Source organism: Erigeron canadensis, chromosome 2 (genome assembly GCF_010389155.1).
Source record: "Erigeron canadensis isolate Cc75 chromosome 2, C_canadensis_v1, whole genome shotgun sequence".
Classification (NCBI taxonomy): Eukaryota; Viridiplantae; Streptophyta; class Magnoliopsida; order Asterales; family Asteraceae; genus Erigeron; species Erigeron canadensis.
Window position 1 is genome coordinate 42,881,339 of NC_057762.1, and position 18,092 is coordinate 42,899,430.

The 18,092-nt window shown below is 33.0% G+C and overlaps 3 protein-coding genes across 4 annotated transcripts; 2 read left to right on the forward strand and 1 right to left on the reverse strand.

Moving 5' to 3' along the window:
- Positions 1-3,012: 3,012 nt before the first annotated feature.
- LOC122588717 (glyceraldehyde-3-phosphate dehydrogenase, cytosolic) lies at positions 3,013-6,685 on the forward strand (the record flags this gene model as incomplete). The annotated part of the gene is made up of 12 exons (XM_043760888.1): positions 3,013-3,124; positions 3,270-3,293; positions 3,370-3,470; positions 3,942-4,057; positions 4,197-4,296; positions 4,802-4,948; positions 5,041-5,101; positions 5,457-5,554; positions 5,646-5,788; positions 5,882-5,965; positions 6,146-6,235; positions 6,325-6,685. Coding segments are annotated over 12 exons (1,122 nt in total), but the record flags the coding sequence as incomplete, so codon positions are not given.
- A 1,698-nt stretch (positions 6,686-8,383) lies between these two features.
- LOC122590142 lies at positions 8,384-9,299 on the forward strand. Its single transcript, XM_043762479.1, has 3 exons — positions 8,384-8,599; positions 8,701-8,912; positions 9,221-9,299. The coding sequence occupies exons 1-3, from the start codon at positions 8,456-8,458 to the stop codon at positions 9,276-9,278; spliced, it is 414 nt and encodes a 137-aa protein (XP_043618414.1). The 5' UTR covers positions 8,384-8,455; the 3' UTR covers positions 9,279-9,299.
- An 877-nt stretch (positions 9,300-10,176) lies between these two features.
- LOC122589499 (kinesin-like protein KIN-14C) lies at positions 10,177-12,665 on the reverse strand. Of its 2 annotated transcripts, XM_043761795.1 has the most exons (8): positions 12,540-12,665; positions 12,039-12,230; positions 11,767-11,911; positions 11,562-11,671; positions 11,354-11,452; positions 11,043-11,246; positions 10,820-10,896; positions 10,177-10,515 (listed from the first exon to the last, which is right to left on the reverse strand). In XM_043761795.1, exons 1-7 carry the CDS (start codon positions 12,582-12,584, stop codon positions 10,867-10,869), a joined length of 825 nt encoding a protein of 274 aa, XP_043617730.1. In that variant the 5' UTR covers positions 12,585-12,665; the 3' UTR covers positions 10,177-10,515; positions 10,820-10,866. The 2 variants fall into 2 exon arrangements, with proteins under 2 accessions (XP_043617730.1, XP_043617729.1); XM_043761794.1 differs by lacking the exon at positions 10,820-10,896.
- Positions 12,666-18,092: the final 5,427 nt, after the last annotated feature.

Sequence of the window (18,092 nt, forward strand, 5' to 3'; positions counted from 1 at the left end):
GGTGCATAACAGCCTCATACTCACTTTTCCCTTATAACTAATAATATTTTATTAAATAAATACATTCTCTATTAGTAAAAGTTTAGAAAGAACAATGTGACAACAATTGCGATATCGAGCATCGTGTTCTGTGGTCCAGTGCATCTTACAAAGATCAAATATATATGGCACTAAATTTAAATTTCAAATTGGCTGTAAGGGTCAGGGAAATCAGAATCAGAAGTTATGATAAATGGACAAGCTAAAACTTTTAAATCATTTGAATTTGGGCTCAGAGGCTTAGTCCAATATTCTAAGGTGTAATTAGGCCCGATGCTTTAGTGACTGGTGAATTGAGACATACAACTATACAACTACAAGTATACAACTACCAGGCAAACAATACCAACATCTGTCAAATTATATCATGTAGCATCGCATGTCGCTCGTTTTCTTGATACATGCATTTTTTATTGTAACATCTCCAATTCTACGTTTTATAGTTACGTACTATTAAGTTATGTGAATAAGTTAGTTCGGGTCATAATAATATCAAATTTTGCCTGATTATATATGTTCAATATATATATAGGGAAGGAAATATGAGGCTATTAGACATCTAAATTGGGTGAAAAATCTCTCACATACCTTTTTTTAAAGGTAAAAAACATGGGAGCCCAAGTATTTATTCAAAATATTAAAAAATTAGTATGTGAGGGGTTTTTCACCCAAGTTGGATGCATAACAGCCTCATACTCACTTTTCTCATATATATATATATATATAGGGTAACACTTTGGTGAGAACAGTTTTAAAATAAGAACGGTGAGAACACCTTAAAAACATCATTTTGATGCATTAAAAGTCCATAAAACTAACATAGTGCATAACTAATTATCTTTATTTAAGTGTTTAACAACACATTCATCCGTCAAAATTGAAATAATCATGTTTTTTGCTTTGTGCATCCATCTTGGATGCATAATCATCAAAATGATGCATCCAACAAAAAACGTGATTTTTTTGATTTTAATGAATCAATGTGTTGTTAAACACTTAAATAATGATAATTAGCTATGCACTATGTCAGTTTTATAGACTTTTAATGCATCAAAATGATGTTTTTAAGGTGTTCTCCCCGTCCTTATTTTAAAATTGCTCTTATTTGATTGTCCTCCTATATATATATAAACCGTTTCAGTAAAATTATTGAGAGAAACTATACTGTTAGTTTAATCATGAAATTTATTAACATGTTGTGGTAGCCTAGTAGATTTTAGCCTTTTAACTGAGATGAGTGGTATTGTATGTTTATGGGTTGTCTGATCATTTTTGTACTAATGGAATTCTTTGGGCGCGTTTAATCGTGGAAAATGTATTATAGTTTTCCATTTTCAATTTTTTAGAAATTAAAAAGAGTTTTCCATCTCTAGAAAATAAATGAAAATTCTGAAAAAGTGTTCAAATCTAGAAAATGAAAAACAATTTGAGGTTTCAAAAATTTTAAAAATGAAAAATGAAAAATGAAAAGTGAAAAACAATAAAAAAGGGTTTTCTAATTTTACATTAGAAAAGCGGAAAACAGTTTTTTCTGTTTTCGTGGAAAACACTTTTGAAAAACTTTGATTTGAACGCATTTTTTGCTTTCTATGTTTTATTGGAAAACAAAAATAGAAAACAAAGAGTGTTTTCCTTTACTAAACACAACCTTCATATCTTACTATTTCAAAAGTTATTATAAATTTAAAAGTTTTTTGAAGTTACAAGGTGTGTCTAGTGCTATATAGTTATGAAAAATTAAAAAGATTATATCTGGACATAGGCCGAGAATTTTCTCTAAATTTGAGATTATGCAAGGTGTTTTATTTTGATGGAAATTTTTTGTGCGAAAAATGTATTTTATATTTTGATCATATATATTTCGCAAGAAAAAAGAAAAGCAATTACGTTTGTGGTTAGAAGTCAAATTATTGTGGCAATACTCTTGTCTTATCTTTTGACTTGGGGCATGCCTGAGGATCACATGTTACAGCTTGCTAGGTTTTTGCCTTTTGTTTTTCAAAGTGACGGGATCATCATGAATGAAATGTTAAGTGATAAAAGGTTCGTTTGGTATTTGTGCGAATGGATAGAGCAAATTGCTGGCTGCAAAACTATAAAATATTGTGTTTAAATATCACTAGATGGTACAACATACGAGTAATATAGTTTCACAAAAAGCAAAAGTTAGACATGTGAATGGATTGAAAATTAAAAGTTAGCCATTCTCAAATTAAAATTACTTGTGATTTAAAACAAGTTAAAGTCTTACAATTTGTTAGTTCCATTCCACATTTTCGAAAATATGATGGGTGTATTGTTTTGTGGAACATCGTTTGGTTGATTAGAACCGATGGGCTGGACTAAAAAGGTTGACTACGACGAACTTAAGCAAATTTCTGTTTTTAACTTATAAAAAAAAATTGAAAATTATTCACGATACACAAATATATTTGGTAATAATATATTTATACATTATTATAAAGCAAATTTACTTTTGATTTTTAACATTAAACTTAAATTTTCAATATTGATTTTAAGTTTCAACGATATACATATTCTAATGCATGATGTACCATACATTATAGTCACATTATATTAATAACTTCCACTATTTACTGTCGCCACCGCCACCACCACCACTAATCACCACCGCTCTCCACCACCACCACCACCTGTCACCGTCACCACCGCTGCCACCTCCATCATCGCCGCAACGCGCGGGTACCTTTCTTTTGTCATCCTAATACATCATCTTAAATAATCTTTTTAATCTCTTAATTTTATGTCAAACCGTATCTTTTAATTCTTTCATAATTGTAACATATATAATGATTTTAGATGAAGTTTTAGAAAGATGAGTTATGGTCCTTATGGAGATCGATTATTTTCGGAACATATTTTTAAGCAAGTTACTCGTATAATTTTAATGCACCGGCACCACACCTGATCAAAACTCCCTAAACCCACCGCCTTACCCGGTAACCGGTTCTTTTATTAAACCCCCCACTATTCTTCCCAGTCTCTCATTTTCCACACACACATACACATATTTTCAATTTCAATACACTTTTTTTATCTCCTCTTCATCAGCTTAGCGTCATGGGTAGGCTACAGTTATTTACTTATTTTATATATATATATATATATATATATATATATATATATATATATTATTTTGCTGCCATTTTTATTTGTAATATTGATTGATGATCTAACATAATTTTGTTTATTTTTATTTTTTGCTCCAGGCAAGATCAAAATCGGAATTAACGGTACCAGATCTTATGTTACACTTCTATTGACTTACTATATATATATAATTTGAATTAAAAAAATTGTAATGGTTAGGATTTGGAAGAATCGGACGATTGGTGGCTCGAGTAGCGTTGCAGAGAGATGATGTTGAGCTTGTTGCTGTTAATGATCCCTTCATCTCTGTTGAATACATGGTTTGCTTTCTTACTTTCTATTTGTATACTTTCTGTATACACACACACACACACACACATATATAGTGTATCTATAGTAACAGATCCTTGCAGTACCTTTATTTTAGTGATCTGAATTTTGATCGCATACTTGTTGTATCTATAGTTTGTTCCTTGATTAAACTGTGGATCTGTGAATCTATAGTGTTTTCTAGTTTTAATTAACTTGTAATCATTTATTGCTATTAACAATTATTCGTATACACTATTTCTCTATATGTATTTTTTACAAATTAATATTATTATTATTTTTTGTTATCTTACTGTTATAACGTCAATGATCTTTATAAATATTACAATTATAGCCTGATTTATATGTGGTTTGTGACTTTGTGTATCCGGTCTTCTGTGTTTAGGTTTATTACTTTTTTTTTTTTTTGGTTTTGTTATTTATTCAAGTATTTGATTAATTATTTTAATTTTTGTGTGTAGACATACATGTTTAAGTATGACAGTGTTCACGGTCACTGGAAGCACCATGAGCTTAAAGTCAAGGATGACAAAACCCTGCTTTTCGGAGAGAAACCTGTTGCCGTTTTCGGTTCAAGGTATGCCTCTTCACAAGTTTTGATTGTTTGGAGATATGTAGTAGAGATTTTGTGACATTGTGTTGTTTTTGGTTGGAAATTGAGGTTGATTTTGGGTGCTGTTGTTTAAATAAAAAATCCTGTTTTGTGATTAATGAAGGAACCCAGAAGAGATCCCATGGGCTTCAACCGGAGCCGAATATGTTGTGGAATCAACTGGAGTTTTTACTGACAAGGACAAAGCTGCTGCTCATTTGAAGGTATCTCATATAATACGGTTATTGATGACTTTGTATTTTACTTTATGTTTTAATGTTGTGCTTTGTTTGCACGTTTTGTTTGTGATTATGGATTTGGAAGATTTTTGTGCTTGTTTATATGGTTTAATGGCTAAAGTAATCGTAGCAGATTGCGTAACTTTATAAAAGTTTCTCACAAATGCGGTTATTGTGGTCTCATATTTGTAAGTTATTTAAATGATCAACTGAATACTCAGTTTTGGTGTTTTGAACATAAGTTATGCTATGTTGATGTGTCTCTTGAGACTATGCCTGGACTGATCATGGAAATGATGTAAAATAATTTGCCTAGCTTAGTTTTCTAATTCTTATATTTGAATGTCAAGCGGCAGTAATCTCATTTGAGATTTACCCATGTCCTCTGATTATTTAGAAGTGTATAATTATTGCATTATTGTAAGGCTGTAATGGTTGCTTATATGTGTCGGATCAAATTCTCATAAAGGCTTTGAATGCATATGTTTAGGGTGGTGCTAAGAAGGTCATCATTTCTGCCCCAAGTAAGGATGCTCCCATGTTTGTTGTGGGTGTGAATGAGAAGGAATACAAGAAGGACCTTCACATCGTCTCAAATGCCAGCTGCACCACCAACTGTCTTGCCCCTCTTGCTAAGGTTCTTGTTTATTAACCATTAACTAAGTCGGTGCTTCCTGTACTATGCCTTTGCTTTGAATGACTTAATTTGTAACCATGTACTTTATACAGGTCATCAATGACAGGTTTGGTATTGTTGAGGGTCTTATGACCACTGTGCACTCCATTACTGGTAAGGTTTTGATCACTTGTGTAATATGGTGGCAATTTGACCATGCTTATCCTTAAATAGATCAATTGTGATTATGTTTTTTCTATAATTGGTTGTATGTGTAAGCTAAATGATTTAGCAAAATGAAAACACCTCAAATGGTTGGTCATCAAATGCATAAAATCCTGTTTTTCAAAAATCTTTTTGAAAAGGAAGTATCACAAGTATATCACAAATCTCGATAATTAAAATAACAAAAATAAGTTAGAAAATTATGCAAGTGCTTGTGGTGCAATGCTTTTGCGTGACGTGTGTATTTTTTGCACATCTACTCTTGTGTGTCGAAGCTCTAAAATTTGTGGTGTGTATGATTCAGCTACCCAGAAGACTGTTGATGGACCATCAGCCAAAGACTGGAGAGGTGGAAGAGCTGCTTCGTTCAACATCATTCCTAGCAGCACTGGTGCTGCCAAGGTACGAGGATATCAAGTTTCAAATTCTTCTACTATGTAAGCATATCATAACAAATTATAAATTTATAATGCTTTTACCCGATCATTATTAGGCTGTTGGAAAAGTGCTCCCTCAGTTGAATGGGAAGTTGACTGGTATGTCTTTCCGAGTCCCAACTGTTGATGTCTCGGTTGTTGATCTCACTGTGAGGTTGGAGAAGTCGGCCACCTATGATCAAATTAAAGCTGCTATCAAGTAAGCATGTTGGTCTTTGCATGGTTTGATTTGCTTTGGTTCATATGGCAATGTAATAATATTGTAAATTCTATTCTTTGGTTTTGTTATTAGGGAGGAATCGGAGGGAAAGTTGAAGGGAATATTGGGTTATACCGATGAGGATTTGGTATCCACAGACTTTGTGGGAGATAGCAGGTATTGGATTAGTTAAATTTGTTTCTTTCATCTTTTTTGAAGATTCCCGAAAATTTGTTATTCATCTGCTCTATAAGAATTTCTCAAGTGGACCGCTTGGGCATATAATTGTCAGAATAAGAATGGAAATTAAAGTAGTGGTGAACTTATGACTGCTTGGCTGTCCGAGTGATGTTACAGGTCTAGCATATTCGATGCAAAGGCTGGAATCGCATTGAATGACAACTTTGTGAAGCTTGTTTCGTGGTATGACAATGAGTGGGGTTACAGGTATATTTCTATTATCTTCTCTTTTAATGTTCATTACTTGTCGAGTTTCTTAAAGAAGATTCTGAATTGGTGATGATGTTTATATGCAGTTCACGTGTGGTCGATTTGATTGTTCACATGGCGTCTGTGGAGTAAATTTTGGTTCGGTATGGAGATGTCATTTCTTATCCAGCTTAGGTGTGTTCCATCAAAATATGTAGGTGAAGTTGTCTTTGAGTTGGAAGTGTAATAAAGTGCTGGGTAGGGTGAATAAGAAGATGTTTTGGTGGTTGGTCTTTCTATCTTATCCCCCCCTTGTGTTTAAGGGTTTTGGTTGATAGGTAGAAATCAGAATGATTGTGACTGTTTTTTGGTGTTACGTTGTTATTTGAGTGGGTGGTTTATATTATATTATCAAGTGGACCTCTCCTGGTTTTTGAGACATTGATGTGAAAGTTTATTCTATCTTTACCGGTTGTGTCACTTATTGTAATCTAACGTCTTCAGAGTGCCGCCCAGCACTCCCTGAAGCGATTCCTATCCAAAGCCATATTGTGTCAATTGGGGTAACTCAATTGTCATGGGCAGGAGGGCTCAAATATATTAATTCCTGACGTGAATATCACAGTTGTTTTTATTTAAAAAAGAGAATCCTTGGATGCTTTATATATAATGTATGGGAAAATGACAATGATAATTGATAATTAGCTGGGTGGGTTGTTATTCTTTCCCTTGCTTGACTTGTAATTATATATATATCGACTACGCTATTTGACAAGATAGTGATGAGTGTGTGAGACAACGAAGTTGGAGTTGGAAAAAGTTATTTTTCAAATGTCCATTCAATGTGTGTTTGTATGTAATAAGGTGTAAAATAATTTCGATTTAAATTTCCAATGGTCGATGAATAAATTTCCAAGTTATCCGTTGGAGATGTAGATCTACAAGTGTAGAGTGTTAGATGGGAGAGAAAGAACACAAACAATCATAAATCATCTAACAAAAATGCTTATAAAAGAAGTAATAGTTTTATTTTTCTTGTATGAATATTCACTGAAAACTTTACCATGGTGAAGGTTTACACATACATTAGACAAGAACATATTGACTATGGGTCGTATTAGGGAAAAATCAAGCTTAGATTTTTCTAGTTAGGTTTGAGTTTATGTCCCTTCTGGTTTATTTGCACAGTAGATTAGATAGTTTACAAAATTTATTTTTCTTATCCCTGGTCAAACGGTATATAATCCTAGTTAGTAGGTAAGAATGGTTCAAACAGATGACATTTTATAATAAAAAAAAAGTTTTACTAATTCGACTTTAAAGTTTTAAATCTATGCTGGTACGAAAATTCAGGGAATAAATTTGTAGATGAGCACCATATTAGTAAAAGATCGGTTTCGTGTAACCACCAACCAACCCCCTCTGCATTTTCATGTGAAGGAGTTATAGTTTGTCTGTTTAGTAACACCAACCTGCTGCTTCAATCCCCTGTTTCGAATCCTAAAAATTTCTTGTTGCTACTGCAGTCGTTAATCAAATGGTCAGTTTCTTTGACACGATTGCTATTGTATTACTATGATTTACATTATCAATTAGACAATTAGTCTGTCTTTTAGACTTTTACACCCTTTACATAAAGGTGTAGTAAATATTTTAGACAAACATACCTAAGTTGTAATCCAGTTCTTATTTTAGACTTAAAACCCTATATTTTAGTTATGACAAAAGGTTGATAACCGCCGATATCCCAAACTGTGCTCACTCCTATTAACTGGTAACCCAAACCGGCCCACAATTGGCAGCCTATCCATAAAGTGGGACTCATTCAACGGTTGTAGGCTTGTAGCTATGAGGGAGTCCGGACTTAAACCCTAGACTTTGTACTATTTGTGGCACCTATGCGGCTATGCCTGCCCGTTATTAATTCAGCTACGTCACGCCATTAGTAAAAACCTATATTTTTTTACAAGGTTTTGTTCTTATTTGTAGCTTGTTAAGTAGTTAATAAAGATGTGGATCACATTTATAACTCCATGCTTTACTCTCGCATGTTATCACATCCATAGTTACTTATAAACTTGACTTTCTCTTTTCTAACATTAAATTGAATTACATATCAAGTATAACACATAGAATTTCGCTATTCAAAGTTTAGAAAGTACAAGCCATAGAATAGTAACGTAACAAAATGTATTCTGTCTCTTAATTTTCTGTGAATAATGTTGCTTCAATACAGTTATGAATTCAGTGGGACAAGGAGAGGATTTTAGTCCTACACCGGGATGCAAGTTTGTTAATACCATGAGAGGTTCATGTTTTACCGCAATCAGTTTTGATGATCTGGTCTTAGAGTTTTCTCCGGTCAGGGAAATGATCAACAAGGTAATTGATGATATGTTATAATATTGACATATACCGTTTCACAAATAAGATACACTTTCATACATGGCTAATTTACAACCAACTCTAATCTTTATTAATAGCCACAGAAGTGTAAACTAGACCTATCAGATAAGATGGCCTTAGAGGATCAACAAGATAAGGGCAGTTCCAAGATTATTAGGGAAGTGCTTTCGGTCAAGAATGATGATATTAATCTCCCATGGCTCAAATGGGATATCAAAGATGTTACTCCTTTAGCAAGCCAACCCAGAGAGGCTAAAAGTCACCCAACATCCAGATTTGACATGGCTAGGTACAATGAGCTTCAAAATGAAGAGCAACTCTTAATTGACAACTGGTGGGAACGGAAATTGATTAGTTCGGGTGGGTTATTGCTTTGTAGACATCTGTTGTAACAGATCTTTAGCTGTAATAGTTAAATCGATTCAGAACATTGTCTTTACTACAAACAAAAACCGTGTAAACCAGAAGATTAAAAGGTAAAACTAAAAAAGAAAGGTACAAACAATGGCTAAAAGATAAAATACACATCATAATATATACTCAGTTATGAAGTAAATGATTAATTTCGAGTACATAATTCCAATTTCGTCATTACAGATTCTGCTATTTCAAAGACTATGATTTTCATATATGCCAACTTGCTCAGTCAGCTTAAGTGGAAAGCTTTATACTTGGTAAATGAAAATACTTATTGGGAATGGAAAGTCCTACCGGGCTACAGTGGATTTAAAGTGATATAGAAGAAGATCCATTAAGAAGTTGAACGACTTCTTACCCTGACATAGCCGTTCCTATTGGCCTGAGCCCTTTATAGTAGAGGTGTAGAACTGACAAGGTACACAAGTCATTCAGATACAAATACTTCACATTTTAAGGTATCTCAAGGCCAAACAATGCGAGATAAAAATGATATTAGTATGTACATTCTGTCAGCTACATTTGTGCAAATATGCATTATTTATCGTGAGTGCTACTGATGCATTTTGCTTCCATTTAAGCATTGTGACAGAGCAAAAGACTACAACAAGATGATGAGGTATGCCCTCTTTTGTAACCATATGTTGAAGTAACATTATATCTGGTGTTCAGTGTGGATTTAACTTGATAAAGGTCCTTCAATAATAACTAAACATTAGCAATATAAAGATTAAGAAATGCAACTAATCTAAAGTCTAAACAATATCATCTAATATTTGTAACTTGTAAATTGACAGACAAATTAACTTCTAAAAGCATTATTTTTGAAAAGAAGACTGAGTACCAAGTTAGGGTCAAATGGAGTAGGTTGATATGGGCTCTCAGCTTTCCAAACAAGTCACATAGGTTACAACCAAGATGCTCATCCTGGCATGTTTGGTAAGAAAATTTTATTCGTAATCCCCTTTTAATTTTCCAAACAGTGCCAACACCACCACAATGCCACATAGTTTAACTTAAGATTGGGGCATATATAGGAAAAGCCAATGACCCACAATGTATAAAACAACACATGCACTGATTTATAGACATGGCCCAAATGACCCACAACATAGATTAAACTAGACCAAAAACCATTCATTTTAAGACAACGGTTTTAAGATCACCAGATCTATTCATTAACTAGCATTCCAAAGTTCCAACAAAGGGAACCCGGGGTAGTAGTAACCACTTGTTTAGCAGTACAGACAAGTGCTCTTATAACTGTTGAGAGTAACAAGCCTCCTAAAAATAAAGCGGAAAACCAGAATCTAAGTATCTAACCTCCAAAACAGTTAAGTTCATATGCAAAACTACTACCCTTAGTAGCAGTGCAGATACTTTCTTTACATCATATCAGTTTAGAGCGGCTCATGGTCCTTCCTTATTTACTGCAAGTTAGCTTCCTTTTTCACAAAGTCATCATCTTCAGAAATCTATTACAATATATTAGACAAAAGGTTAAACTGCGGCTACAGAAGCTGCATAAAGCAAACAAATGAGAGAATATATAGCAGGCAGACTAATGTCATTTATAGTCAGTATGGTCTATATAAATGATAACCATGTGTAAACATAAATTCAGTTCCCGATACCTGAATTTCAAATGCCGTTATTTTCAACATAATCTTTTGGCTACAAACCAGTTACCTTAGTCATACCTAATAACACTGGAGAAGTACAAACTTCATCTAATGATTGTTGAAAGACAACTTGTATAAAGGAGAGGGATTAACTCACTTCACCATTTTTCTGGATACAGTAACTTGAGATTATAAATCAACTAATTAAACTTTAGTTTTTATTTTAGAAGGCACCTGAAAGAATATGGAGTACAGTTGATCACTTCCCTGCATAATCCTTTTAAAACCATTTTTAGCATTTGGATATAGTAATTGGGGAAACAATACAAGTGATGTTATTGTTATATTTAACATAAAAACTTGAAAGGCAATAAAATTACTTCAGCAGTGACTAACTCCCTCTGGAAAAAGTTGTGGTGATTCCTTAGGGTGCGGAGATCTTCCAATATCACAGCTTTCTCATTTTCTGCTTGCTTCTTCGCACCAATAGTTTCTAAAAGTTCCTTTTGAAGTTTGGTATTGTACTGTTGCAAGCTACTTACATATTCTTGCAACCTTTTACACAGGTCGTCCAATGCTTTCACCTGCAAATAAATTAAATTAAAGCCCATTAAACGAAACAGAGGTTCTGAAATAAAAACCATATAGTGTAGTTCACATCTATAGTTGCAGGGTCACATATTTATTTCACCTTGTCACTAGTATTCAATGCTTCTTGCTTAGCCTTTATAAGCTCATCCCTTAGAAGTTCTTGATTCTTTTCTGAACATATCCTAGCTTCTTTTTCACTCTTGTGACAATCAATGCCATCCCAATAATGTACACAAAATATCAGATATAATGAACTAAGCAGATAAAACTAGGAGATACTAGACAACTGTTAAATCGAAGGCCCTTACTAGTTTCTCGGACTTTTCATGCGCCAAATTTATTTTCAAAGAGGATATATCCATTTCCAACTTAGATATAGCTGCAATAAACTCTTCTTCCTTAGTTTTCATAAAAGTCTCTGCAAACAAACAAACAAAAATGTCATCTCAAAGTTATTTCCTGTATATTAAACTGACAATCTTCATCTTAAATCAAAACACGCAAGTAAGCAACCTCCTTCTACTCGTTTTCTTTCAGAAGTATCCAGCATCTCACACAAGTTATCCTTTTCCACGACCAGTTCATCAAACCCCTTTCGGAACCATTTTATACACACCTTTAACCTTTTCAAACAGTCTGTCATCCAGTCCAGTTTCCCCTAAATTATGAAATCATATACATAAGAATTAATATTGCATAATCCAAAGCCTCAACAGCTCATCACACAATACCTAAATCGTATTACAGTATAACAATAGCATAAACAAGCTAAGAGACAAACCGACCTTCGAGTCATACTTTCCTCCTCTAAACCGCTCATTCAACAGTGCATCCACGCCCTCCCTCGTAAACACAGTTTCACTCTCAGACACGTTAATCTCATTCGTTATTGTCGTAAGCGGCAGCCTGCCTGGAGACATGCTAGCACCAAATTTCACATGCTTATCTAAGGAAACCTCATCAACGACTCGATATTTCTACACACAGAAATCACATCATATTTCAATAACCGAAAACGGAAACCCTAACAATTTAACTATATACATAATTTCCATATTATGAAATATAAAAAATCACAAATAACATAGATGAAGTTATCAAGTTATAATTTAAAGATTCTTATGGTTCTTTCAATTTAAATGTTCTCACGTTAACTTTTCCTTATAATCATATATATATATATACACACACACATACATATACATCATATCATATATATCTATATATCAGGATTACTATATATATAATGGAAAATAAATAAATAACGTGGAACAGTTAGAACTTACATTTGAAGAACTGCGTGGAATTGGAGGCTTGTTCTGATAAGCCATGGATTTGATTTAGAAATTGATTTGAAAATTTAGATCCAGATATTTCTAATTTAGGATGGAATTTGAACGAAAGAAATTCGTACTACACTACTCCGTACACGAATTTTAAAAGAATTCAACTTTAAATCTTACTCCTATTTATCATTGGGCCGTAATTGCAAGTTAGGGCTTTAGCCACACATATAGTATTGGGCCGGGTGGAAGTCACTAATTCAGTTAGCGTTCGATCAATATAAATAAAATCAAATAAAATCAAGCTTTTAGTCGGAAAAAACACCCGTTATTTTTTAAGTTTTCTATTTTAAGAAAACATAAAAAAAACAAAAAACTTAATCAAATTATTGTTTTTCAGGATCCCCTTCCAAAACACACACCCACCCTAACCACCCCATTTGGGGGAGGCCTAAAGGGGAAAACCCGGTTTCTGACCAAGACATATATTCATAGGATGCATTAAATTTTAAAAATTACATGTTATATGTTATAAATTAATAAGAGTTGATATTGATATGAAAATTGTTATAACTAACAACTAATATATTATATATTTTTAATTTTTAATATTCGATAGGAGTTAGAGGCATTTATGTCTTGATTCGACAAATGACCCCACTACACCAAATAGATTTATAACATTTTTATTATAAAAAATAGAAAATACTATTTTTAATTCTTAACACGTTTTCACAATTCACTCTATTGAAAAAACATTTTTTCACAATTAAACGGACCATAGGTAACCAACAACGTTATTCAATATTTCATGCGTGACTTTAAAATACAAAGGTGGAAGTCGATCAAAATTTTGATCAAATCATAATATTGGTTGTGATTTGGTTTGCCATGAAAAAAAAACTTTAGGAAAAATGAAATGATCTTACACAATTCATTTGTATCATACACAACAATACATGCTTCGGATAGTTGTATTATACAATTATATAATACATATATTATTGTGTATGATAAAAGTATGTTGTTTAAGGATCATCTCCTTTAGAGAAATGATAATAAGAGGTTAACAACTTTTTAGACTCTCATTAATAACTTATTGAATTTATAATAAATAGCACATTATATATTAGAGGTAAAACTAATCCTTTTAGTTCTTTAAACGGCAAAGTATAAATTTTAATGCATCGAATTAATGCTTATCAATAACCTTTGTGGTTGTCATTAGCAAGTCTCAAAAACTTAATACCGAATAATTATGGAAAGAGTTATTAAAAATTACATAATTTGACCTTAATAAACTAATTTACCACAAAAACCCTTATCAGACTAATTTGCACTCAAAGTCTATATCTTCTAATATATTTGCACTACCATATTTACATCAATTATATTTACATAACATACACCATTTGACACCGTCACCACCACCTTAGTCTCCGCCATCACCACCCGCCGCCAACACCACCGGATCATTGTCGCGACAACCACCAACCATTGTGTGGGTACCGTGTGTGCGCATTGTAATATACTTTCAATTCACTCTATTAAAATATTTGCTTGATTCAATAAACTTACCTCAAAATATATAACGTTCTTTATCTATCTATACCTAGAAATAAAAAAATAGTTTTTTTTTATTTTTAGAAATGTTGAATGTTACACCATGCAATATTACAAAAATATATATTTTTTTTAAAATCACTATATGTTTCATTCACTAATTTAATAATCTATATTATTTAAACTCTTAAAATAACTACACTGATGAGTATATCGGTCACATTTACTTCAATAGTCTACACTACAGTCTTCACCACCACATGTCGCCCCGTCATCATCACATTATCCCGCTGCATTGCGCGGACAATATGCTAGTGTTATATGTATAAAAACCCTTATATTAGTATATATGTTTCCTATATAAACGCACGTGTTACTAAACAAGTAATAAGATATAAAATGGTAAATACAGTTGGATTACAGCTCTATATCCATCCAAAGGTCATCTATATATTGTATTATTCTGTCCTTAATTTTGTTATATGATGTCATATTTAGTTACACTGTAAACATAATAACATAAAATTGTATAAACAAGTAGTAACATGCGATGCATACAATAATGTAATGTTGTATAGTCTTGTCTATCCTTTTGTGAATGAAGACTATATATTCTGCAATAAAAAGATAACTTGCACGCTAAAGACACGAGCATCCAACATAACTGAAAGAATTGAAGGAAAAACGTTTTTTCATTCGTCCTTCATTGGCATTAATACCAGGGTCTTGTTGTCGCCATTTAATATCACATACATTCGAAACCAATGAGCGACTTTAATGATTTTGAAGATTAAATGGATAAACTAAAGTATTATTTATTTTATTTTTTTTAAAGGTGAATTTTGCTTGAAGCTTCGTGTTGCAATTCGACATCGAGAGGTTTAACATACATTGTATTAACTGCACTATATTAGAAACCTCTCGAAGCAAAAATGTCTATTTCAAATACGCGATGGGGAAAAATCCTCTACTAATCCGTCCGAAAGGACGATTAATAGGGGTATAGTAGACCTTATTAGAAGTGATTTAGAGAATTCTATGTTAAAGTATTAGATATAAAATAGAAGCAGCCTATCTACTTAGGTTGAGGTAAGGTCTGCCTAAATTTTAACCTCTTTCATACCTCTACTCTTTGCCTTGGTGTTACATCCTTTGGTTTGCAAGATTAGAGATTCCTTTAGTCTTTCTTTTCATGCTTGGTATCTGGATGATGGCACTATTATTGGAGATACTTTGGTCGTCGGGAAGGTTTTAGAGCTTATTATGAAGGATGGACCACGCTATGGTTTGCACCTCAATGTTGATAAAACCGAGCTTTTTTGGCCAAAGGAAGATCCTAGAAGTAGGATTGCAAGTGTTTTTCCTTCTAATATTGCACGACCCTCGCTTGGTGTTAAATTACTGGGTGGACATGTCAGCGTGGACTTTAATTTTAGTAGTGAGCTCGTTATGAAAAGGGTTATTAAAACCATTGAGCTCATGGATTCTGTTGCTAAGATTAATGACCCTCAATGTGAGTTATTGCTACTTCGTGCTTGCGCCGGTATTTCCAAGTTATATTTTGCAATGCGCACATGTTCTCCCTCGATATTTAAGCATGCTCAGACTTCATTTGACGAAGCACTACGCTCTTCTTTGGAGCGTATCGTCACTGCTTCTGGATCTGGCTTTGGTGATTGACAATGGAGGCTTGCGACCCTACCCTTTGCATTTGGTGGGCTTGGTGTTTACTGCGCGGGTGATGTCTTGAATTATGCATTTCTTGCGTCTAGACTACAATATGCCAATTTGCAAACTAAGCTGCTTCAACATTCTAATATTGTTACTTTTGGGCCTTCCTTTAATGATGCCTTGCGTGCTTTTAATACGAAAACGGAGATTGACCTTTTGAGTAATCCATGTGAGATCGCTGCCCCCAAACTCATGAAGAAATTAGCAGATATATATTTCACACGTGTTACCCAAACGGTGGAATCCACTTTTTCCTTATCCTCTCGACAGATGGCATTATGGAAATCTCAAATGGAGGAGTACACTTCAGATTGGCTTAGGGTGGTTCTAATCTCTGGACTCGGACAAACTATGAATGCTAGGACCTACCGATGTGTTCTATATTATCTGCTAGGTATTCCCCTATTTACGGTTCCTACGTCGTGCTCAGCTTGTTCAAAGGTATTTCCGCGGGATATTTATGGGGATCATGTTGTATCATGCGCAGGTATTGTTGGTATTAAACATCGGCATAATGTGGTACGTGACACCCTTGTTGACATCTGTTCTCGACCTGGGGTTTCAGTTCGTAAAGAAGTTGATATCGGACTTGTTGGAGGAAAAGACAATCATTTGCGTCCGGCTGATATGTTGCTTTATTCATGGGACGGAGGGCTTGACGTATGTGTCGACTTGACAGGGTCATCGCCCTTGACACAGAATGGTATGGTTGACTTTTTGCCTGGTCGTGCGGTGATTGAGGCGGCACAACGTAAACGCGTCAAATACGAGGCTAAGTGTGCGGATATTGGATATGGGTTTCTCCCCTTCTCATTCTCTTCCTTTGGGGAACTCGATAAGGATGTATTGACCCTATTAAAGCGAATCCGAAGGTTCTCTATGGCTCAAGATGTTGGTGCACGTGCTGCTTCTCATATATTTAGTAGGATTAGTTTTGCTATTGCTAGAGGAGTGGAGACCCAGATAGTATCTCGGCTTCCCACTAATTTCTTGTAAAATCCTATGAATTATTATTATTAAATAATAATAATAATAATAATAATAATAATAATAATAATAATAATAATAATAATAATAATAATAATAATAATAATAATAATACTTTTTCATCCAACCATCATTCATTTTAAGATAACTTTATTAAAGTATAAAAAATTCAACACCATTAAATTGCAAACAAACAAAAATGTGATATCTATAAATCCTTATAAAGAGTATTGAAATTAAGTTTAAACATTTTTTTAATACCAATACTACCCTACATATTTACTTTATATTTTACACATCCTATTCCTAACTACCGAAATTAGCCTTAAAAAAAAATTAAACCCACAAAAAGAAACCAATCTTTGATTGTAATCAAATTAAGACTAAAGAATCTCATAATCTATATTTTTGACACATTATATAACCAATGTGTTCATCCACAAAATTAGTTATAAAATTCCGCCGCAACGCACGGGTAGTATGTTCGTTTATTTTGAAGCTCAATGTAAAAAAAAAAGCCATTCTAGCTATTATATGACCACAACTGAATATAAACTTAAGCTGCGGTTACCTGTAAATGCATTTGATATTTACTAGATTGATATAAAGTATAAACTACTTATTAAAATAAATTCAGAAATCATGCATGTGTCACACATTGCATGGTTAAAGTTCTAATACTAATACATATATATTGATTTTTTTATTTAAATTGATCTTTTTCAAAGTAATTTCATTAATTAGTGAAACATCACTAAAATAAAAGAGTACTAGCTAGGTTGAAATAAAAAGCTTAATGGATAAACATATATATAATTCCAAGAGATACCATCATACTAAATATTAAATACTACAGTCTACGAAGTATATAACTTAGAGAGTATTGATTTATTCTAAAAGTTAATGAGTAAATTTCGGTCATAGTTTTAATTGAAAATTTCATATAATTGACTTTTCTTTTTCTTTCTTTCTTTTTTTTTTTTCTGTAATTTATATTGATTTTAAAGAGTTCAAAGGGTTGAACATTTCCAGCAAAATGTGTTCAGGTACATTAATCTTTTATTAAATCATTTTAGTATTTGTTACAATATTACATTACATTACAATATAATTAATTAAATACACATGCTACTATGCTAGGCACAATATGTGTTTGAAAAAAACCCATCAATTTTATTTTAAATTTTTTTTTGTAAAAGCGTTTGTGTATACGGTAAATGGTAAATTAATACTCGTAATAAATACCATACTTTTTTTTATATAGTAACTAAATAA